The sequence below is a fragment of the Protopterus annectens genome, chromosome 11.part0 (genome assembly GCF_019279795.1).
Source record: "Protopterus annectens isolate FY-2018-M chromosome 11.part0, PAN1.0, whole genome shotgun sequence".
NCBI classification, from domain to species: Eukaryota; Metazoa; Chordata; order Ceratodontiformes; family Protopteridae; genus Protopterus; species Protopterus annectens.
Genome location: NC_056745.1, coordinates 1,221,267,287 through 1,221,292,286, shown reverse-complemented (window position 1 = coordinate 1,221,292,286; position 25,000 = coordinate 1,221,267,287). Strand labels below are relative to the sequence as shown.

The following is a 25,000-nucleotide window of genomic DNA, read 5'->3' as shown; positions in this document are numbered from 1 at the left end:
ATGCACACCATACCTGCACAGCCATTACTCATAATACTTCTTCCTTTCTTCCTCTACCCTCTACTCCACCTTACCAGCCTCCAAGACTTCTCTTATTCCCCTCCCCATATCACACAACCTCTACTGCGTATCCCAAAAAAGAATCTTTCTTCTCATCCTACATTTCTCCTCCCCTCTATCACTACAATGATACTGTCCTCTTTTATACAAAGGTTCTTCCTGATATTTCAAATATGGTCCCCTTCCCTCACAACCTATATCCCACATTTTTTCCGTCTGTTCAACTCCAACTCTGAGGAATGTAAGACCTTTCATCCCTCCTTCTTGAACTAATCACTATCCTCCTTTTTGGTGACATATATCCCAGCCCTGGATCCCTGGTCAACCAGTGCACTAACTCAAACTCACCACCTTCACCCTTTCCCCATAAATCTCTCCTTTTTGCTATGATTAATGCCCAAAGCCCATGCAATAAACTACCCAACTTTCATGCTTGGCTCTTTTATAACCACCTTGACATTCTGTCTATTTCCGAACTTGACTTAAACCACAATTGAATGACTCTGAAATCACCCCCCCCAACTGTAGAATCATAAGAAATGACAGAACTCAGAAGAAAGGAGGTGGAGTAGCCTTACTTTTCTCCTCTTCTCTATAAGTGATGCCCTACACCAACCCGATACCCCAAATCGCTACAGCTGAAATAATCCTGGCCCTCATAAAAATTAACAACCATAAACACATATGCATAGCTGCCGTATATATTCCACCTGGAAACAACATCCCTGTTCTTGAGGATATTCTCTCTTGGTTCTCATCTAACATAAGTAATGAAACAATAGTCCTAGGTGACGTTAACATTAACTGGACTTCTATTCACTTAACCACTACTACCCAAAATATAAACCTATTCAATTTCTCCCAACTAATTAACTTTCCTACTAGACCTAATAAAGACAACTCTTCAGGCAGTATTCTGGACTGGATATTAGTTTCCCATCTCAACAATATTTCTGATAGTGGGACCTTACCCGACTCCCTTAGCAGTCATCTTCCTGCCTTTGCACATTGCTCGCCTTATTCTCTCTAACCTATAACATAATTATATCTCAACCCGTACCCACAAAAACTTTAACCCTCAAACCTTCTCTGATTGCTTAAAACATATGAACTGGAACCCACTGAAAACTCTACCTCTTGACAATGCTGTTACTTACTTCAATACTTCATTCATTAACCTACTAAGCAGTTTTGCTCCTCCCAGAAATAAAAGGGTTAAATCCAAAATTGCCCCTTGGTTATCCAAAGAAACCATAACCCTTATGCATCTCCGAGATAAATCGTAGAAACACTACCAAAAATACAAAACATCGAACTCCCTAACCAAATACAAACAACTTCGCAATAAAGTTAAAATACAAATAGCTACTGAACCGAAAATCCTGCTACTCCAAACTTCAAAACAATCACTACCTTCCTCAGTTCTGGCAGAAAAGATGACTCTTGCCCAGACCCTAGCTCTCCAGATCATATCATAGCCACCCAGTTTAATTCCTTCTTCATAGACTCAGTAGCCAAGCTCACCAGAGCTTTCCCTAACAATGTATTAGCTTCTATCACGTCTCTCACCCACAACTCCACCTCCTCTGCCACCAATGCTACTCACCTCCCTCCCTTCACCCTCAAACCCATTCCGGTCCATACTATAAAAAAAACTCCTTCAAAAATTAAAACCATGCTCTAATGCCCCAAGTAATCTACCATCTAACCTCCTCAAGCTAGCTGCTGGTGGCATAGCAATTCCCATCTGCATCCTAATTAATCATTCCATTCAAGAATCCTATGTACCCCTCCTCTGGAAAAAAGCCTTTATCATTCCCCTACACAATGGGGGGCAACAACACTGACATCTCCAGTTTTGGTCCAGTAGCCATTCTCTCCCCTATCTCTAAGATTTCTGAAAAATGTATTCACATGCAACTCTTGCCTTACCTTTTAGACAATCATCTGCTGACCCCTACGCAACATGGATTTAGACCTGGGCACAGCACCACTACATCCCTTCTGTCCTTCCTTGATATCATCACCCGCACTCGTGACTCTGGCAATATTGTATCCATCCTTCTCCTAAATTTATCTAAGGCATTCAACACCATTTCTCATAACTTATGCTTGTCCAAGCTCTCATCTCAATCTTTCCTCCTCTTCTATCATTTGGTTTTCCAGCTACTTCTCAAGTAGACAACAGGCCGTCAAGTGGAAAAATTGTAGCTCTTCCTACCTTCACACTCTGACATGTGTATCCCAAGATTCTATCCTGGGTCCCATACTATTTAACATCTTCATTAATAACTTCCATCATTGTATCCCAAATGCCAAACTTGTCCAATACACAGATGACTCTACCATTATCTGCTGTGCAAATCTCTCCCCAAACTCATGCAAGTAACTCAGGATGTCTTCACCAGCACCAGGACTTGGTTGCTGAACAATCACCTAGCTCTCAGTGCATCTAAAACCAAAGTCATGATCTTTACCCCATAAAAAACACCAAAATCAACAAGAACTCCTTTACTATAGTTAGCCAAAACATGACTCCCATCAAAATTGTTCCCCATGCTAAGCTACTAGGTGTCCTTTTTGCTAAACAATTAAAGTTTGACATTCCCCTACAAACTAACATCAAGAAAACCCACCAGAAGCTCAGAGTACTGTATTGGTGCAATATTACCTCATCCCTTCAACTAAGCGTACCCTCTCTGCCACTTACCTCCTTCCCTCTCTCACGTATGGAGCCCCTCTCCTTACTAATCTACAGTCTACCCTTAAGGCAAAACTTGCATCCTGCTGCAATAAAATCTCTAAGTTTGTGACCGGCTCCAAGTCCTCCTCCCGCCACTCTGATGCCCTACACTCCTTGAATTGGTTGAAACTCCCCAACTATCTCTTTTACATTCAACTCTCTACTGCCCATAAACTCATCGTCAAAACCTCAAACTGTCCCTCCCTCTCCTCACCATGCAGCTTCCTGATAGATCACTCAGGTCCAAAAATCAGAACCTCCTTGAAGTGTACAAACTCATACATACCCCAGAGCAACTTCTATTGTAATTCTGCCTAGCACGAAAGTGGAACTCGCTTCCACCCCACATTCGAAATACCCAGAACCACTCCACTTTTAAGACTTTGCTCCATTTTTATCTCTCTTCTAACTGGGAATGCTCCTGCTCTTACCCTTCCTAACTTCTACCTACTAGACCCCTACTTCTTTCAACCTTTTTCTCACAAAATTCAACCTAACCCTTGCTATGTTCTTTTTATCACCTTCCTTTAATTTTTCTTACCATGCTAACTCCCATTACGTCGTAGATAGTATTGGCATTTGCGTGCCATGTACTACATAATGCTTTGTTATCTTATGTTTGCATCAAATGCTTTGTTATGGCATAATCCACCAAATGCTTTTGTTATTATTATTACTATGCCAGTCTGTTTCTGTTGTTAAATTATGTAATATTTTTGTTAGTTTTTAGCTATTTTAATACTGTACATAGAACTTTTCTCCCCAGGCCTCCATTGAAAAAAGGCTCATCTTGGCCCAGTGGACTTTCCCGGTTAACAAACTGGAAATAAATAAATAAATACATTCTAGATATCTTTGTCTGTTGACTCATGCTTTTGAGGTGAACTCTCCTTTGTTTGAGGTACAAAAGAAGTTTGGCTGAGTAAGTCTGCCCTTCCCAGTATATCACCCATAATGTCAGCATTGACTGGTAGCTGCAGTAGAAGCTTCAGGCTGAGTGTGTTAACAGTAGGTACCTTGAAGCTGTGATGTTTTTCGCTATTACCCCACTTAAGTGGCTTATGTACTGAGGTACTGAAATCCTTTCAAAGGCTTATTGCAGTTAGTTGCCAAATAGCTGTCCTTTTTACAAGGAGTCTTCTATAGAGAATGGAGATCTGTGTTGCATAAAACAAACACTTTTCTTATTTAATAAATGACATAGAGAGCTTGTGATAGAGCAGGAGAGGGTCGTGTAGTAAATCTGTGCAAGTAATAGCACTTACTAAAATGTGGGAAATTCTACTGCTCAGAAATTGTATTGTTAGCATTGGCTGTTTAAAAATTTCCACCACTCCTCAATGAATGGTTGTTCTAAGTTTATGCTGCTTTTGACCTCCATTGCAATTATAATTTTAGGTTTGCGTTGGCATCTCACTTTCTCTGGGGACTCTGGTCAATCCTACAGGCAAAAATGTCCACAATCGAATTTGGCTATCTGGTAAGTACCTTTTGCAATATTCGTTACAATAGTTGTTGACAATGCAATATATTTATCTAGTTTTTCTGCCTGTCCACAGATACTTTGGTGGAAATTGTGTTCTCCCTTTGCCAGTAATAGTTATTGTGTTTGTTGCTGTATTATCCGAAGGTTAAAAATATAGACTGTTGTGTAGCAGCTGCATTTCTATAAAACTTAGTATTCTGCAAATACAAGAAATGAGACAGAATACATCAGGATTGACAGTGCAAGTGAGGGGTCCACTAGCATGAACTTGAAATAAATTAAAGGCCTAAAAGAGGCAATGTGAGAGGAAATTAGGAATGCTACATTAATGATAATGTCAGATGTGTTACAAAAAATATTTAGAGGGATGCAGTAGCTCATACTCCTTCAGAGACTTAAGTCATTACTGGGATTTGTGAGGCAGTTCAGACAGGAGGGTTAAGGCTATGAGTTGCTAATGAGCTTTATCCTGTAGTCTTGGGATTGATTTTCCTGAGTCTCTGCTCACATTCTGTAAGACATTGAGCAAGTCACTTAACCAGACTGTGCTCCATTGCCTCCACTAAAAATAAGCTTCAAGTCATCTGAACAGCGTTAAAGGTTACCTGATGAAGTCTTGTCTTTCAAGACGAAATCACTCATTTTGTTCAAGAATTGCACCAGTGGAATTGGACTTCTGTTTGTGACTTTTTTGAGTTAATACAATTATTTTACAACGTCTTCATATTTCATCTGGGCAGCGTTAACAAAGTAAACAATGAGTTCACTGTTAAGGACAGATATTTAGGGTCCTCAGAACAGATCATTCTTAGGAAATGACACCGGGTGAAGTTAGAAAACAGAAGTCCAATTACTGTGTTTGTGAAAATTAAACTAAGAATGAAAGGCACCTTGACCAGCATTTAGAAGCAATGTGCACTGTCTCATAGTGACACTGTCCAGTAAATGGCTCACCTGCCATTAATGCAAGGAGGATCAATGTGCCCTGTCTCATAATACTGGCCAGTAAATGGCTCATCTGCCATTAATGCAGGGAAGATTAGTGTGTCCTGTCTCATAGTGATACTGCCCAGTAAACAGCATCTTCCATTAATGCAGGGAGGGTCAATGTGCCCTGATCATAGTGGTACTGCCCAGTAAACAGCATCTTCCATTAATGCAGGGAGGATCAATATGCCCTGTCTCATAGTGATGCTGCTCAGTGAACAGTATCTGCCATTAATGCAGGGAGGATCAATATGCCCTGTCTCATAATGATACTGCTCAGTGAACAGTATCTGCCATTAATGCAGGGAGGATCAATGTGCCCTGTCTCATAGTGATGCTGCCTACTAAACGGCTCATCTGCCATTAATGCAGGGAGGATCTTAAAGTTGGTTGTTCTATATCCACACCTAGTGCTTGGATTAATTTCCAGCACTAAAACTGCATTGCAGAGTAAAGGTGTACTGTGATTCTAAGTCGTCATCTTCCTTCATATGTTACATTAAACCGAGGCTTGTCTGCCTCATTTGGTGGGTGATCAGACAGATGTCAAAGATCCCATGGCACTTATACAAAAAAGAGTAAGCCATATCATCCAGAGTATGAATGCCACCGCAGGTTCCCCTAGAAATACCCACTTGTAGTGGGACTGGGTAAGTGTTCATGTCAGTACAGTAAAGGTTCCATAGCTGCAGAAGAAAAGACTGCGTTTGTGTTCACTAAGATCACTAGTGTGGCCTTGTACTTTGTGTATAGTTTAGAATCAGAGCCTAAATATTATAGCTATGATCTAGATGTAGTGCAGCAGAGGCATCCAACGTGATACTGGGCAGCTAAGTGAATGCCACAGTATCCTGTGTGCTCCAAAAAAGAACACATGGACAGCAGCTGCAGTACTGTGGATTGTAGAATTATTCCAAATAGGGCTGAGTTAAATCAACAAATAAAACAAAAACTAGTCTGGAAATATAGCAGAATATTGAGAGAGAGCTCACATACTGACATATTTTGAACATACAAAGATGCTGTCAGATGAAAGCTAGTGATTTCTTAGGACCATTTGAGTGTTGCCACTAACTTTGAAGATAGCTATACCTCTTGAATTACTGACCTGTCCTTCTGCTGATCTGTCACAAGCAGCTTTGAACTCCTCTAATGACTCTACTATTGGCTAAAGTAAAACTCTCCAGGACACTGTTTGTAAAATAGCATTTCCTCATCTCTTTCTGGAACCGTTTATCCACCAGCTGTCATCGTATATCTCACCTTTGTGTGAATAATGCATTGCATTCATGCTGTATTCACCCTTTCATTTCTCATGTTTAATGTGTGTATGGTCAGATTTGTCATTATCTCCTCATGTGTCAGTCTTCCGTTACTGTTCTTCATTTTGTTAGCTGCATTGTTTGATTTTCCAACCTACTTTCCGTTCTTTGCAGCCTTCATAACTTAACTCAGTAGATGTGATATTATTAATATGTACAATGGATGTATAACTGTTGTATCTCAGAAAGTCATTCTTTGTATTACGTACCCCATTAGCCTTTTCACCTACAATTACCACAACCTTTTTACACAATATAGAATGATTCGGCTTTGTGGTGATTGCTACCTGTAAGTCCCTGTTTTCTTCCTTTGTCCTCTTTTAGGTCTCTACACAAAAGAATGAATGTTTTTTGTAGGTTAATGTCCCAGATTGCATAATCTTGTATTTTTTACATTAAATCCTAGCTGTTGCATATGTACCAACAATACATGTCAACAAGAAGATACCATGGACTAGTGTCTCTGCACAATAATTACAACAGTCTCCATGGTATCAGCATAAAAGCTCATTTTGCAGTACAATTATATGAACTCCTGAAGCCACCAGGCAAGTCATTAAAAATTAGCTATTGTCATTATGTTCCTTAAGTGTGAGCCCCCCAGAAAATGTGTTCCACTGGAGCAGAATTAACTGACTAGCATTCAAACAGAAGCTTAGCTCATTGCCAAGCTAGTTGATGTTGATATTGTGGATAAGGCTTCTTACTGCAACACCTGTAAAACGATGTCCCTGTTAAATAACATTGCAGTATGTGACTGATCATTTTTAGAAGGCACAAACACCAAACTAGAGAAATGATCCAGAAAGTGCAGTGCTTGCTAAGTGCCCTGTAAACTATGCACAGACCTGCTTAATAAACAACTTGTCATTGATTGTTCATTTTAAAGAGTTGTGAAGTTAGAATTTTTATATTGGTCATTGCTGCAGAAGCCTTGGCTGTATGAGTTATGGCTGACCAGCTTGTGCCCGAACTATCAAGCTGAGATGACTAAAAGACAGGTTAGGGCACAAAGCCTTTCAGACCTTTACTGCCTCCAAAGAATATGCTTCTCTGAAACTTTTGAGGATCGACGGTCAGATTGTGCTTATCTTTATTGGACAGATAATTCCCCTTAAGGAAAAAAAAATCCATTTTCTTAAATTTTGTTAATGTTTTATTGCTTTCCTCATCAGGAAAGTTATTTTAAAGCTATGAGTGTTGTTATTTAATGGACTGTCTCAAGACTGTACCATTCTTTTAAAAGGAACACTGGTTTCTTCTTTCTTTTAGTTTAAAAGTAGTGTAATCTAACTGAAACATATTTTCTGTAAAGCGATTGTGTTTATTTTTCTGTTGTGGGGCTGCCATAGTGTTTTAAAGTGCTTTTTACTGTGTTTTTTTCTGTCAAAAATTGAATTATAGTTTTAATGGTATTTGATGCTTGGTTTCCTCGTGACAGAGGTACCATTTTCGGCTTGACCATGGAACAGACTTTCGGTCCCACAGTCATTCTTCCTTCCGGCCACAAAAAGAAAAAGTTAAGCAAACAGTCTTTGCCACCACAGAAGGCTAGCAATTTGCCTCAGCCTCTGGTGAGTGACTTTGCTATGGCCATTTGTTATATCTCAGACCACTCATCCTTTTTCCCAATCCCTCTGCTGTTGCACCTACAGTCACTATGGACTGGGGATTAGCCATGTCCACTGTGACTATTGGAGTCTCTTCTGTGGACAAGGGAAGGGCCACTCTTGTCATTCCTGGGAGAGGGAACAGGCAAGTTTTCCTTGTGGTGTCAGAATGGTGTTCCCAGCCCTGGGGAAGCAGCTGTTGCAATTAGTAACACAGTTGGGCCCCATTTGTCCTCCCAAAAAGAAACAGAAAACCAAGTATATATGTACCCCTCCTCAAATTTCATTGAATAGGGGTAATTTTACACAGACTGGCTCAGGTTTAATTCAGGCTGTTGATCTTTCTTGTAGTGTCTGGTAAAAAAAAAAAAAAAGAGGAGTCCTCTTTTCCTGAAGAGATTAAAGATTCTGTGTCTGAAAAGGGAGATGCATGCACTGATTCAGGGTTTTGTCCTCAGATTTCTGATTCAGACTCATAGGAGAGATCAGTTTGTGATTCCCCCTGTTGGGGATTCTTTGCCTCTGAAACTATTGCTAGAATGTCCCAGTGTTTTCAGTAGGAGAACACTGAGGTTTTTCAGTCCCTCAGAAAATACTATGAATTGTTACAGAAGGATTTTCCAAAGGCTGCACTCATTCCTCCTGCCTTTTCTGCTTTAGGGGATGCATGTCTTACTGTCTACAGTTTTCCTGATAGTCAGCCAGCTGTCCCTAAAAAAGGCAAATAGGAGGTATACATTTCCTCAGTGTCTTCAGTTTTTACGTTATTCACAATCGTGACCCAGCAGCTATAGCCTTAGTTGATCCGCTGCTGCTAAGCACCAAGTTAATTCCAGTCCTACTCTTTGTAATAAGGATGGGAAAATTATTGATAGGTATGAGAAAAAGTGTGTTCTTCTACAGCTTGGATTTTCAGAATTTTGAATTGTCACGCATGTATGTTAATGTTTGCTGTGACAATTTGTAAAAGTATGAGTAATGCTTTGTCTATAGTTTCTTCTTGTGAAGAAACATCTGCTTTAAATAACTTAATTTCTTCTGTTGCTCAGGTCACTACTCATTGTTTTCAGTATGTGTGTAACTTTGTTGATACTTCTTCCAAGGCTATGGCTGCTGGTGCTGTTTTAAGGAGATTTGCTCTGCTACAGAGGTGATCAGAAAGTGTGATGAAAGGGACAAGCTGATCCAGGGGAATCTCTTAAGATTTTTCAGCCCTCCTTTCCGAAATTGCCCAAGGGATTTCTTTATTCTGTTTTTTGCCAAAATTGGATGAGAAGCAGCAGATGTTTAAGAAGAAATGGCAACTGGGTTCCATAAAGAAGTCTCAAACCTCCCAAAACCAAGGGCAGTCCAAGTCTGAATGACTGTTCAAGAGATCCTGTGACTCCCACCCAACTTGGACCCTTTTCTCTTCCAGAAAGTCTGAATCTATGTCTCTCTTTTACAACCGATACTTTCAGACAAATTGGTCCTGTGAAAGTCATTCATCAAGGTTACAGATGGCAGTGGGAGGAAATTCCTCCTTTCCAGGGGATAATTCTTCATTATACAGATGAGACTTTTTATTTCCACCTATTCTTCATCATATGCTATCTGAAGGAGTGAGAACTAGTTCCTCCTTTCCAGGTGTGGGAAGGGTTTTCCTAGTGCCATGAAAGAATGCTTGGAGACCAGTTCTAGATCTTTCTTTTCTAAACCTGCTTGTGATAGTGCCCAAAGTCAGAATGTTGTCACTTAACCTTTTACCGCTTCTTACTCTTTTAAGTTTCATGGAAACTCTACATTTAAAAGATGCTTATCACACCCCAGTTCATCCAGACTTCAGAAGTTTCTTAAGGTTTTGGGTGGCTGGATCACATTTTCAGTTTTCTGCCTTACTCTTTGGACTGTGCATTGTACCAAGAGTGTTCAAGATGTGTCTTTCTGTGATTATAGCTCATTGTAGGCTATAGGACATCCACCTTTTTTTCCATATTTAGATGATTTGCTTATCTTTACAGAGTCTTTTGCACAAACTGGGATTCCAAGACAACATTCAGAAGTCTTTCTTGACTCACTCACACAGGATTATTTTTCTGGTATGTCAGCAAGACACCTCAGTTGAAAGAGCTTTTCATCTACAGGAAAAAGATTGATCTTTATCTAGATCTGTCTCTAAGATTTTCCACTCAGACTTCATTCACTGCGAGGGATTATCTCAGTTTTTGGGTCCCATAGCATCTATGATTCTCATGATACCCCTGACAAGACCCCACATGAGAAAGACAGAGTGGTGTCTGAAATATCTTTGGTCCTGGTGTCTGAAATATCTTTTGTCCCAGCATCAACAACATTTATCTTTCAGATCCCAGTGAGGTTTGTCAGAAGAGAAATCTTTTGGTGGAGACAACAGATATCCTTAAAGTCCAGGGCTACTGCTCCAAAGCAGTCAGTCACCACAAGTGCTTCAGTCTTTGTTAGGGGAGCAGTTTCTGGAGGGATAAAAGTGCAGAGGGTGTGGGACACCAAGGACAGTTGCAAGCACATAAATATCAAAGAAATGCTTGATTCGATCAAGGCATTCAACTCTCTGAACTGTCTTTGGTCCCTGTGAGCTCCTCAAGTGGTAACAGACAATGCTGCAGTCATGTGTACATCAACATGCAAGGGAGAACCAGGTCATAAGAAACAGACGACCCAATCTCGGACACCTGCTTCTTTGCCTCAGTCTCAAATGCTTAAAATGGTGGAAGACCTTATAATGCTGAACAGGGGAAGCCAAGCTACCCCTTCCAAAAGAAAGAGATCTGTCCCCAGTAGTTTTATGTGAACAGGAGTCTGATGACTATGATGCATCTGAATATGAAGACATGCAACCCCTCTCTGCTTATGAGGATTCTGATGCAGAGGAATCTATTCCTTCAGCGTCTCCAGAGGACTTTTCCTTTGAGGAAACCCTTCATACTTTAAGGGAGCATTTCCAATGGGAATGTCAGGACTACCCTCAGTCTAAGAAGAGACTCAGAGAATTGAAGAAGATGCATACTTGGATGTACGTGAAAGCGCTTGTTTGATATATACCTTGAATAAATCTTGTTTGCTTATCATCGTGGAGGTCTCCGCTTGCTCTATTTTGTGATTAGTTTTGTACTTCTAGTGGAGACCCTTGGATGGTAACTTTCCTGTTGTTCCTGATGTTGTGGATGATGTTTTCATGGAATCTAGTTTGACTCCTGACACCCTCTCTCCTGCTCCCAGAAAACCTGACGGGTATTACAGAGTCCCTGACTCGCACAAATTTCTTTTCAAAAATCATACTGCTGACCCTGAGGTTATTTCTCAAGGGCCTAAAGGAATTGAAGCAACTTCTGCTAAGAATCCCACCCTCTCAGATAGGGATTCCCGAGCAGTAGACAGATGGGCTAAAAAAGTATACACCTCTGCTACTCTTGCTATCAGAGCACTAAATTTTTAGTTCCATATGCAAAAATTTCAGAAACATACCATGGAACTCCTCAAACAAAAATATCATCCTTTCCTGCTTGTGCAGAAAATAGAGTTACATTCTGCAAGTCAAGTAACTAAGCACACCTTACACTGTGGTTTTGATGCCCTAGAAGCTTCTTGCAGGGCAGCAGTCACCGGTTCTGTCCTTAGAAGGCATGCTTGGCTTAAGGAACAGCCCTTGCCGGACCATGTCAAATATAAATTATTGAATGCAACCTTGCACAAAGACAACTTATTTGGCACCAAGGCAGAGGAGGCCTTAAAAATGATGGAAGAAAAAGCTAAATCTATGCAGACAGTTGAGGATTTCCTACAGGTCCAGCCACCCAGGTTCAGTAGGCATTTGCCCCTCCAAGCACTGGTCCTTTCCTGTCCCCTCCAGGTCAGTTCAGTCCAGACCCTGTGGAAGCAGACTGCCCAGACAACAGCCGCAGGGAATGCAGAGATCAAAGCAATGGAGTTCCTCCACTTCAAAACCAGGGAGTGCAAAGCCACTCCCTCATGGTAAGAACTCACAATGACTCTCCAGCCCATCCCTCTGCCCACCTGCACTTGCCCCTAGGAGGAAAACTCTCCTTCCATTCAAGCACCTAGGCCACCATTACCTATGACCGCTGGGTTCTCAACATAGTATCCCAGGGATACAGATTTTCTTTCCACACTCTCCCAACCCCAAAAGGTTCCCAGATCTTCCTCCAAACCAGTGAGCAGAGGCGAAAAAGCAAGTCCTTTCCCTGCTCTCTCTGAGGACAATAGAGTACGTTCCTGCAGAACAGATAGGACAAGGTTTCTACACCAGATATTTCCTGGTACCCAGAAAACAGGGCACCTGGCACCCCATCCTCGATCTATCCATTCTAAACACCTTCCTGGTGATACCAAAATTCAAAATGCTCACCCTCCAGCAGCTACTACCCATGCTCTCCAAGAATGCTTGGCTAGTCACCCTAGACCTAAAAGAGGCCTACCTCCACATCCCAATTAGGGAATCATGCAGGAAATATGTAGGTTTCAGGGCAGGATCTCTGCACTTTCAGTTCTCTGCGCTTCCCTTTGGATTATCTACTGCTCCCAGAGTTTTCACAAAATGTCTGGCTCCCACCATTGCCTTTTGCAGGCAAAGACGTATACAAATTTACCCATACTTAGATGACTGCCTAATCCTAGCAGACAGTCAGGAAAAGCTGCTCAAGCACCTGGCCTGTGTAAAGTCCCTACTGACCTCCCTAGGGTACACTATTAATGAAAAGAAATCCATACTAGTACCCACCCAAAGGATTATATTCCTGGGAGCAAGCCTGGACACAGCATCCAGGATGCATTCCTTACACCAGAAAAGCAAACTTACCAGACAGCCTACTTCTCTCAACTAGCCACCAGACCCCAGTTATCTGCAAGGAAAATCTTGCAAGCTCAGGGGTTCATGGCATCTTGCATTCTACTCATTCCATGTGCCAGATTGCATATGAGGAAACTTCAATGGTACCTAAAAAGCCTTTGGTGTCAACACTCTCAAGACCTGGAAACTCTTATACCAGTGATACCTTGCCTAAGGAAAGATTTTCTTTGGTGGGCAGCAGCATGCTCCCACAACAAGGGACTACCTTTCTCACCACCCCCTGCCTCCCAGACCCTCACCACAGAATCAGACTATGCCTGGGGTGCACACATGGATGACAGGTGCATACAGGGCCAGTGGAGCCCACAGCAAATACATCTGCACATCAACCAAAAAGAGATGTTAGCTTTCCAGCACGCATTGACAGCTTTCAGGCCCCTTCTCTCCCCAGGGGCTCTCCTGATCAAAACAGACAACACCACTGTGATGTGGTATATCAACAAGCAGGGAGAGACTCACTCCTACCCTCTATGCAGGCTCACCATGACCCTTTGGCACACAGTAACTACACATGTTAGCACAATTCCTGCCAGGCTCTCTAAACTCTCTGGCAGACAACTTAAGCAGAAATCTTCTGGACCCACACAAGTGGCAGCTAGATCAAAGAACCTTTACCCTAATAACTCAGAAATGGGGCACCCCGAAGGTCGACTTCTTTGCTTCCCACTCCCATCAGCTTAGCAAGTTCTGCACCAGGGAGCCTCACTGCAGAGCCTGGAAAGTGGATGCCCTATCCTTCCCCTGGGTCAACCTCTCGGTCTATGCATTTCCCCCACTATCTCTCATTACCAGGGTACTGCTCAAAATAAGGGAGGAAAACCCAAGGACAATTCTGATTTCTCCAGACTAGCTTCGCCAGTACTGGTACCCACTGCTGTGCAGCCTGTCCCCACTGCCACCGTGCCATCTCCCTCAGAGCCAAACCCTCCTGACCCAGAGGGAAGGAGAATTCATGCATCCCCAATTGCAGACCATCAGACTGGCAGCCTAGCTTATTCCCTGACCACTGCTCAAGCTGCCAGTCTCAGTAAACAGTTGCTAAATGTTATACGTAGATGCCCTAGCACTAGAAAGTCTTATGCCGACAAATGGAAAAGGTTCTGCACCTGGATTCAGGCTAAGGGAGCCGATATGGTACAGCCCTCCCTACCTCTCATCCTGGATTTACCTATCTGACCTGCTACACAGTGGTCTCTCCTTATCCTGTATTAAAAGTCATGCCTCTGCTATCTCTGCTCATTTCAACACTGAGCACCCACTTTTCTCACACCCTCTCATCAAACAGTTCCTAAGAGGGGCTAGCAGCTTGAGGCCAGCCAGAAGAGCACCTACCCCAGCTTGGGACCTAAACTTTGTGTTGGAAAAGCTCGCCCTGCCCCCCTTTGAACCAGCATCTTCATCAAAGTTAAAGTTTCACTCCTGGAAGACAGCCTTGCTTCTGGCCATCACTTCAGCCAGAAGAGTATCTGAGCTACAAGAACTTATGGCTGTAGAGCCCTTCATCATCTTCCATGCTGGCATGGTGTCCCTCAGGGCTAACCAATCGTTCATGCCTAAAGTGGTGTCCACTGTGGCTCTCAACCAATTTATTCATTTGCCCACCTTTTTCCCTAACCCACAAAACAAGGGGGAAAGGATCCTGCACTCTCTAGATGTGCACAGACAGCTCAGATTCTATCTAGACAGGACTAAATCATTCAGAAAGACTGATCAATTGCTAGTCAGCTTTGCTGCAGGGCAGAGGGCAAAGCCATATCCAAACAAACTATTTACAAATGGATAGCACACTGCATCCATTTCTGTTACAAGCAACACGGGAAACCTCCCCATAAGGGGGTCAGGACTCACTCTACCAGAGCAGCCTCCACCTCTGCAGCTTTCCTGAGAGGAGTCCCCACCAGGGACTTACTGGAAGCTGCCACATGGACATCTGTTCACATCTTCACCAAGCATTACCACCTGCCTATCTTCTCCAAATCCAGGGTAGGCTTTGCCACTGCAGTCTTGCAGGGCATCCAAGCCAGCCCCTAGTCTTCTTGACTGCCTCCACCCTTTGCCTCTACTTTGGGAATCAACCCAAATGTGATGACTGCAACAGTGAAACATGAAGAACATAGTACAGTTGTGTACACTTACTATAAATGTAGATGTTTGATTGTATTTATTGTTGCAGTCCTGGTTTCCCTCCCTCCATCCTCCTTTTCTTCCCTCTCTCTCCTTACAAGGAACTTTTTGGTATTTACTTTCTACTGGTGGGGTTCTTCCACCATATCATGGCTCCCACTTGGGGGCTCCTGACAGTTAGGGCAAGAAAAACTGAAGTAGTGGCATCAGCTGCCTTACTTTATACTACTGATAACCTGATGTCAGTCCTGAAGCGACAGCAACCGACGCAGAAATACTAAGCCTCTGGTATTCGGGCCTGCCGAGGGCTACCCTGGTAGGGATAATCCAAATGTGATGACTGCAACAGTGAATACACTTGAGCATCTACATTTATGGTAAGTGTACACAAATGTACTTTACTAATGGAGGCAGGAATGGGTGCTACTAGAAAATCATACATTAGCAAATGGAAATGGTTTTCTAGTTGGTGCCAACAACATAAGCAGCACACATTCAGGGCTACTTGTTCTCTATTTTTACAATGTTGGTATGAGTTACTGTCCTATGGGCTGTCTTATTCCTCTGTCAGGGTTCATTTATCGGCCATTTCAGCACGTTTGCCCATGGATCCTTCTCTTTCAATGCAGTCTCATGTCAAAACGTTCTTGAAAACATTTTTGCCTAAGAAGCCTTCTAGTAAACCATTGGCCCCTCCTTGGGATCTTAATTTTGTGTTAAGAAAGCTAACACTTGCTGCATTTGAACTAGCTGATCTGGCTGACTTGAGGTTCTTAACATGGAAAATAGTTTTACTAAGTGTTCTGAAATCTGCAAGAAGAATATTAGAGTTCTAAGCTCTTATAATGGGCCATCCCTATCTAATTTTCCACAGGGACAGCATTTATTTGAGAACTAATCCTTTTATGTCTAAAGTGGTATTTGAGTTTATTTTAAGCCAAACTATCCATCTCCCTGTTTTCTTTCCTGAACCTAAGAATGAGGAAGAAACAATACTCCATACCTTGGATGTCCATAGACATCTCAGGTACTCTCTTGACAAAACTAAATCTTTCAGATCTTTGAATCAGTTGTTCATGTCTTTTTGAGGTAAGAAGAAGAGATAACCTGTGTCAAAACAGAGTGTTACCAAATAGTTGAGTAAAGTTGTAATCTTTTATTATACGCACCATAACAAATCTATTCCAGACAGGGTCAAGGACCACTCTGGCAGAGACTTGGCTTCATCTGTGGCTTTTTGGAAAGGGTTGAATTCTAGAAGCTGCTACTTGGTCCTCTGGACATACTTGTACAAAACACTATAAACTAGATTAATTCTTTAGGTCTAGATTAAGCTTTGCTAGCGCCATTCTGTAGGAGTTCCTGGACCCTTACCCTTCCACCTTCCAAATATAGTTGTATGGTAATCTACCCATATAGCTAAGGCGACTGCAACATTGACAAGTATGGTGAACATAGTACAGGTGTGTAAGGTGAAATTACCATAACAGTAGATGTTCGATTGATTATTGTGTGTGTGTCTGTGTGTGTGTGTGTGTGTGTTTTATGTCAGGGTGCAGACATTTATTTTTTGTTGTTCCTAGCATTGTCCTTTCAGGGCACAGCCTCCCTGTCTCTGCTGACAAGAAAGCTCTAAAGGGTTTCACGCCCCAAACTTGCCTTTAGTCAGCTCAGCTCAAGCTGCTTGACAGTTTGCATGCATAGAAGGTGCCCTGAAGCTTTAGAAGCCACCAGCCATTATATCCTTGGCAGGATATAACACATATAGTTAAGGCTACTGCAGAAGTGATCATTGAAACCTCTAATGTTATGGCAAGTTCATTTGTACTTTCAGCAGTGATATTTTCGCTTTTTATTTATTTGACATTTGTTGATCTGGAATGTCTGACTGAGCTTACACCCTTTTTCAGCAGTGGCCCGTGGAGAAAAGCTCCACAAAGTATTACATACACCATAAAAATATTTACAAACAGTACAGTATACATGAGGTAATAGAAACATGCATTATAATGCTTGGATTCCCACTTGTAGTATGAGAGTTTAAAAGGTGTAGTTTACAAAAAAAGCAATATAACAATAAGTTGATGTCATATGTCTCCAATGCATAAGGAATACCCCATTTAGACGGGAAGTGATGACAATTAACTTAGAGTTTAAGATAAGAGTACATAAAGTACTGTATATTAGATCTTAGTTCTTACAGGCAACAGCGTGTACATCAGTAAGCAGAAGCAGAGGGAAGTTGATAGGGAGAGCAGGAGATAGAAAAAGGTTAAGTGTCAAGAGAAAAAAAAAGGGGTAGCTATGGGTAAAAGAGGGAAAGTTAGAGATTTTGTTTTAAATTTATAAATAAGAGAAGAGAGTAATAGTATTTAGAATCAAGCGAAGTCTGAGAAAGGGGAGTAAGCTAAGTGGGAAAAGAAGCAAGAGAGGTAAATATGAGTAGTGGAGAAATCTAGTGTGAAAAAAGGTATTCGGAGTAGTTTGTGGCTAGAATTAAGTATGATTTGAGAATGGGCTGTATGCAGTGGTGGTCAGGTGATTAAGTTCATGGTGGTTATGTACAGGACCAGGTCCAGGTATTAGTAAAGTGGACTTTTAAGGTAATTTTAAATGAGTGGGGCTGTGTGATAGAGCTGATTGTTAAAGGTAGTTTATTCCAGTGGATAGAGGGAAGACAGCTGTAGAGGGTTGCACCAGTTGATTTTTTAGGTTTGTAAATGTCAAGGAGGTTTTGGCTGGTGCTTCTAAGTCTTCTGGCTGGGAGATAGTAATTTAAGATGTTGGAAATGTTAGGGCAGAAGGAGAGTTTGTAGAGGATGATATGGATAATATTAAGTTGAGAGAAAAGAAGTTGATTGGGGAACTCAAGCTAATTCAGTGTTTTCAAGGCAAGGCAATGATAGGATTTAGGTTGAATGTTGGTGGTGAATCTAGCTATTTTGTGATATGTATTTTCCATCTTATTCAGTAGTGTTGCCCATAGGTTAGTGAGGATTTGGGAGCCATAGAAAAGACAGGGTAGGAGACAAGCAATAGAGAGTAACCATTTTGCCTCTGGTGTGAGATTTCTTTTGTTAAGGTATAGTAAGCCAAGCTTTTGGTTAGTATTTTTGATACAGTAATTTATATGGAGGTCAAACTTTCATTTATCATCAGTTATGACCCCTAGTAGTTTAGTATGGGATTCAACATTGATGATGGTGTTATCTAACGAGGTGATAGTGAAGGCTGAGGTGTTATGAGAGAGTGAGTTAGGCAGAAGTAGAAGTACTTTAGTTTTCTTATCATTGAGTATTATCTGATTATTGTTTAGCCAGGTCTCAATATTTGTGAAAGTTTGCTGGGTTTTGAAAAGCAGGTCTGAGAAACAATCAGAGGAGGTAATGACTATAGAATCATCCGCATATAGGAGGAGAGTTGAGTTGGGGCAGGATTTATAAAGATTGTTAGTAAAAATGTTGAATAGAAGAGGTCTTAAGATGGAGCCTTGGGGCACACCTGTGGTGATTGGCAGAGGAGGGGACAGTGTAGAAAGCCATCTAACAGATTGTTACCTATTAGACAGGTAGCTGCTGAACCAAGAGCTAGTGGATGGGGACAGATTAAGTTCTGCTAGTTTAGAAATGAGCAAAGGATAAGACACAGCATCTAATGCCTTGGGATACGTACAAGAATTGGCAAGAGACTAGTTTGTTATTGTCTCTGGATTGCTCAGCTGAATTGGTAAAAGCAATGAGAGCAGAAGTGTTATGGTTCGGTCGAAAACTTACTCAGTGTTAAAAGGTTTTCTAGTAATAGGTGGAGTAATAATGTTGCTGACTTTGTTAACTTGTGGGTGAACTGTAAAGTATATACCCCACTTTGCCATTAATCCTTAAAAGAACACTAAAAGGGAAAAAGTAACTGTAAATAAAACATTTTCATTCTTAGTAGTATTTGTGTAAAACATTTCATGATGTAAAATGTAAAGAAGTTTTGTGTAGTGTGTAGTCAGGAGTATTTTAAATGTACTGGGAGGCTTTTCAGTGACTGTTGTATGTGATAAAGATATTAAAGTAAACAAGTACTTTTGTAGTTGTAAGAAATGTAGGTTATACAATATAACAAGAAAGGAAAGGCTGGACAAAAGCTAGTTTAATGTTAATATACTGTGATCCTAGGCTACTGGGGTGGAGGTGGGGTGTAAAGTGCACTGATTATATTATATGTAGAATGAAGATATTGTTTCCTGTTTTTAAAATTGTGATTTTCTAGAGTAATGCCATTGGCTTACGCTATAAACAATTGTTTTTTAAGCAAGTAGGCTTGAAAAATAAACCAAAATTATGAAAGCCACGAAACATGTCAAGTTTTTCACATTTGCAAGGATATTAGTTTTTTTTCCCCATTATCAAATATTTAGTGCGAGTCAAGATGTCTGCAGCTGAAGGCAGCTGTACTTTCTGTTCTGAGTGAAACTTACAATGACTCATTGCTGACTACTTCTGTATGGAGATGAGCTGTCTAAAGGAGCAAGCAAGCAATTAATCTTGAGAGTTCTGAGAATTCTGTGCTGAAGAAACTGCACAGTTTAAAGGTACAGTTGCAAGCAGTTCTGTGAAAAATAAAGCGTGAAATTATGGTAGTGAATAATGAGGTAGCAGTAGACCTTATACCTAAATGCATTTAATAGAACCATATACAGTTTAGTTTTATTTAAAGGCAGTCATTGTACTTTTTCTTAGGGCAAAAAATAATGTTTTCTGAAAGCATACAATATGTTTTTCACATCTAGGAGGAGAATAAAGATAAAAAAAGAACAGACAGCAGTCAGTATACGTGGGAACACAAGCTGCAGCAATCACTTCAGCATAGGTAATGCCTGTGGGTGTCAGTTTAGGGAATTGCTCCTCTCTGTATAGTTAAACTACATTCTTGAAGATGTACATAGCTTTGTGTGTTTTTCTCATTTAAAAGGGGATGGAGTATTTTGAAAACGTATTTAGTTTTTGTTTGAGAGTTTTCATTAAAACAAAAAGTCTTGAAAAATGTGACTTGGGTTCAACTGGTGATTAGAAGAAACAACTGTATACAAGATCAGCCTTTCAAACATTAATGTGTGCATGTGACATGAAAGTTGGAAAAAACTGACATGTTATAGGTGGGAATAATGGCTACGCTGTCCATATTATCATGGAACGTAAGTGGCCGTACAAGTATTTACAAAAAGGAAGGAGTATTGAATTATATTAAGAAATTTAGAGTGCAAATAGCAGTGCTGCAGGAGATACATTTGGAGAGAAATGAGCATGTGAGTTTGACAAATGATTTCAAGATGAATATTCAACAGAAGATCGGGGACAAAGGAGAAGGGGAGTAATTGTTTTAATTGTAATAGGGCCTCCAGTAGTGATAGAATAGTAAAAAATGGCAAGCATGTAGATTTGTGGCAGTAAGGGGCTATTGGCAAGGGATGAGTGTCACACTGGCATGTATTTATATTCTACCAAAATCTGCTAGTGTGGAGCTTAGGAAAATTTGGGGAGAAATAATCAGCTTTCACTAGGGAATAATAGTGAGGATATATCAGGGGACTTTGAAAGGAAAATGTATATTTCTGAAAATATTTGGTATGGAAGATGAGAATTCAGTAGTAGAAACTGTGATATAATTTACATATTATTCTCCAAGGTACAATAACTGGGCTAGACTGGATAGAAATTATATTTCACAGGTACATGTGCATTCTAGTAATTGTTTTAGGTCATGCACCGATAAAAAACAAGATAAAAGTGCCAGGCAAAGAAGTAAAAATGATACACTGGTGCTTTTCCACCTACCTTTTGTAGAGAGGAATTTAGGGAATGGGTAGTGGAACTTATTTGAGAGTTATTAGGGAATGAGATATGCAGAAACCAATACAGATTCACATACCAGATCGGTCGAGGGTCGAGGCCCTGGTTAACAATGACCGCCACCAGTACTGTTAGCCGACAGGGCGCTGGTGGAAATTGGGCTACTGTTGGCTGAAGGAGAAGAAGAGGGGGAAAGCATGCCCGAAGGCAGGAAGAGAGTAGAAAGGTTAGGAGTGTGGTAGTGAGGGTAGGAACTTTGAATGTTGGCAGCATGACTGGTATAGGGAGAGAGCTAGCTGATATGATAGACAGAAGGAAGGTTGATATATTGAGTGTACAAGAGACTAGGTGGAAGCGAAGTAAGACCAGGTGTATTGGAGGTGGGTTCAAATTGTTCTATCATGGTGTGGATGGGAGGCGAAATGGGGTAGGGGTTATCCTGAAGGAACGGTATACCAAGAGTGTTTTGGAGGTGAAAAGAGTGTTGGATAGAGTGATGTTTATGAAGGTGGAAATTGATGGTGTAATGATGAATGTTGTTAGTGCATATGCTCTGCAAGTTGGGTGTGCAATGGATGAGAAAGACAAATTTTGGAGTGAGTTGAATGAAGTGGTGATGACTGTACCCAAGGGTGAGAGAGTGGTGATCGGAGCAGATTTCAGTGGGCATGTTGGTGAAGGGAACAGGAGGGATGAGGAAGTGATGGGTAGGTATGGTTTTAAGGAAAGGAATGCAGAAGGTCAGATGGTAGTGGATTTTGCAAAAAGGATGGACATGGCTGTGGTGAATACGTATTTTAACAAGAGGGAGGAGCATAGGGTGACATACAAGAGTGGAGGGAGATGCATACAGGTGGATTATATCCTATGCAGGAGGGCCAGTTTGAAGGAGATTGGAGACTGTAAAGTGGTGACGGGGGAAAGTGTAGTTAGGCAACATAGAATGGTGGTCTGTAGAATGACATTGGTGATCAAGAAGAGGAGGAGTGTGAGGGCAGCACCAAGGATCAAATGGTGGAAATTGAAAAAGGATGATTGTGAGGTGGAGTTCAGGAAAAAGTTAAGACAGGCACCGGGTGGCAATGAAGTGTTACCAAATAGCTGGGTAAATACAGCAGAGCTAGTAAGGGAGGCTGCTAGAAAGGTGCTTGGTGTGACATCTGGACAGAGGAAGGAGGACAAGGAGACCTGGTGGTGGAATGAGGAAGTACAGGAGAGTATATGGAGAAACAGGTTGGCGAAGAAGTGGCATTGTCAGAGAGATGAAGAAAGTAGATAGGAGTATAAGGAGATGAGGTGCATGGTAAAGAGAGAGGTGGCAAAGGCTAAGGATAAGGTGTATAGAAAGTTGTATGAAAGGTTGGACACTAAGGAGGGAGAAAAGGACATGTACCAATTGGCTAGACAGAGGGACTGAGCTGGGAAAGATGTGCAGCAGGTAAAGGTGATAAAGGATAATGAGGGAAACATACTCACTAGAGAGGAGAATGTGTTGAACAGATGGAAGGAATACTATGAGGGGCTGATAAATGAAGAGAATGAGAGAGAGAAGGCTGGATGATGTGGGGATAGTCAATCAGGAAGTACAATGGATTAGCAAGGCGGAAGTAAGGATGGCTATGAAGAGGATGAAGAATGAAAAGGCTGTTGGCCCAGATGACATACCTGTGGAAGCTTGAAGGTGTTTAGGAGAAATGGCAGTGGAATTTTTAACCATATTGTTTAATGAAATCTTGGAAAGTGAGAGGATGCCTGAGGAGTGGAGAAAAAGTGTTTTGGTACCGATTTTTTAAGAATAAGGGTGATGTGCAGAGCTGTAGTAACTACAGCAGGATAAAACTGATCAGTCACAGCATGAAATTATGGGAAAGAGTAGTGGAAGCTAGGTTAAGAAGGGAGTTGATGATTAGTGATCAGCAGTATGGTTTCATGCCAGGAAAGAGCACTACAGATGCGATGTTTTCTCTGAGAGTGTTTATGGAGAAGTACAGAGAAGGTCAGAAGGAGTTGCATTGTGTCTTTGGGGACTTAGAGAAAGCATATGACAGGGTGCCTAGAGAGGAGTTGTGGTATTGTATTAGGAAGTTGGGAGTGGCAGAGAAGTATGTAAGAGTGGTGCAGGATATGTACAAGTACAAGGATAGTGTGACAGCGGTGAGATCTGCGGTGGGAGTGACAGATGCATTTAAGGTGGAGGTGGGATTACATCAAGGATCAGCTATGAGCCCTTTCTTATTTGCACTGGTGATGGACAGGTTGACAGACGAGATCAGACAGGAGTCCCCGTGGACTATGATGTTTGCAGATGACATTGTGATATATAGTGAGAGTAGGGAACAGGTTGAGGAGACCCTGGAGAAGTGAAGAATGAAAGTCAGCCGATTTAAGATGTGATATATGTATGTGAATGAAAGGGAGGATAGAGGTTTGGTGAGGATGCAGGGAGTAGAGTTGGCGAAGGTGGATGAGTTTAAATACTTGGGATCAGCAGTTCAGAGTAATGTCGAGTGTGGAAGAGAGGTGAAGAAGAGAGTACAGGCAGGAGGGTGGAGTGGGTGGAGAAGAGTGTCAGGAGTGATTTGTGACAGATGAGTATCAGTAAGAGTAAAAGGGAAGGTCTACAAATGGGTAGTGAGACCAGCTATGTTATATGGGTTGGAGACAGTGGCATTGACAAAAAGGCAGGAGTCAGAGCTGGATGTGGCAGAGTTAAAGATGTTAAGATTTGCACTGGGTATGACGGTAGACAGAATTAGGAATAAGTATATTAGAGGGTCAGCCCAGGTTAGACAGTTTGGAGGCAAAGCCAGAGAGGCAAAATTGCATTGGTTTGGACATGCGCTGAGGAGGGATGCTGGGTATATTGGGAAAAGGATGCTGAGGATGAAGCTGCCAGGTGAGAGGAAAAGAGGAAGGCCTAAGATAAGGTTTATGGATGTGGTTAGAGAGGACATGTAGGTGGTTGGTGTGACAGAGCAAGATGCAGAGGACAGGAAGAAATGGAAATAGGTGATCTGCTGTGACGACCCCTAACCGGGAAAAGCCGAAAGAAGAAGAAGGGAATACAGAAACATATTCAGAAGTTATAGCTAATGAGTGGGATAAAATAAAAATGGAGTTTAAAAATATGATAGAAATAAAAGAGAAAGAGACATGGTTAAGAAATAATAGAAATTACTTAGATGGGCTGTCAAAGGTTAACGTGTTGCAGATTAAGGAGAATTTCACAGAAGAAGAGGCACAAGTTCAAGTTCTCAGGGAAAATAAGAGAGTATCTGGATAATGTGCATGAGTTTAGAAAAATTTCTGTTAAGCAACTATATTTTGATAATGACCCCAGTCCACAAAAACATTTAGCACAATGACTTAGGCAACAGAAAGTAGAAAGGATTGTCATCATACTTTAGGAGCCCCTAACAAGAAAAATAACCAGAAAACCTGTAGAGGCATTAGAAATTTTTCGGACGTTTTATGAAAATTTGTATAAAGCCGAGAAATGTAAAAATAAAGAGCACAAATGGAGATATTTATGGAATATATACTTACTTATGCCAAGGTTAGAGGTAGATGAGGCTCAACAACTAACAGTTAAGGTAGGAGGAGGTGAGATTAAAAACAGTGCTGTATAATCACTCTTCAGGAAGGCATGTTGGAACAGATGGCATTCCTGTGGAATTTTGGAAGTTAGGAGAGGAAAAAAGTGATAAAAATATGGAAGATTTTATTTAACAGAATTTTAAAAGGAATGGAAGTATCAACATCTTGGAAGAAAGCTGTGGTGGCTGCAATATCTAAAAACTGTAAAGACCCATCAAATCCAGCTTTATATACACCCATTTCAATTTTAAACCATGATTATAAAGTACAAAAAATGTAATCCACACCCAGGGAGTAAACATATCGTACACCACAAAAAGAGCAATAAAGTAATAGAACATAAAATCCT

General features: G+C 41.2%; 1 protein-coding gene across 1 annotated transcript in view; it reads left to right on the top strand.

Annotated features, from left to right (window-relative positions):
- The window catches only part of LOC122815803 (choline/ethanolamine kinase-like), a 562,793-nt gene that overhangs the window by 525,659 nt on the left and 12,134 nt on the right, over positions 1–25,000 (top strand). The window contains exon 10 of the mRNA XM_044088601.1: positions 4,202–4,283. Coding sequence (XP_043944536.1) covers positions 4,202–4,283 — 82 coding nt within the window. The remainder of the gene's footprint in view (positions 1–4,201; positions 4,284–25,000) is intronic.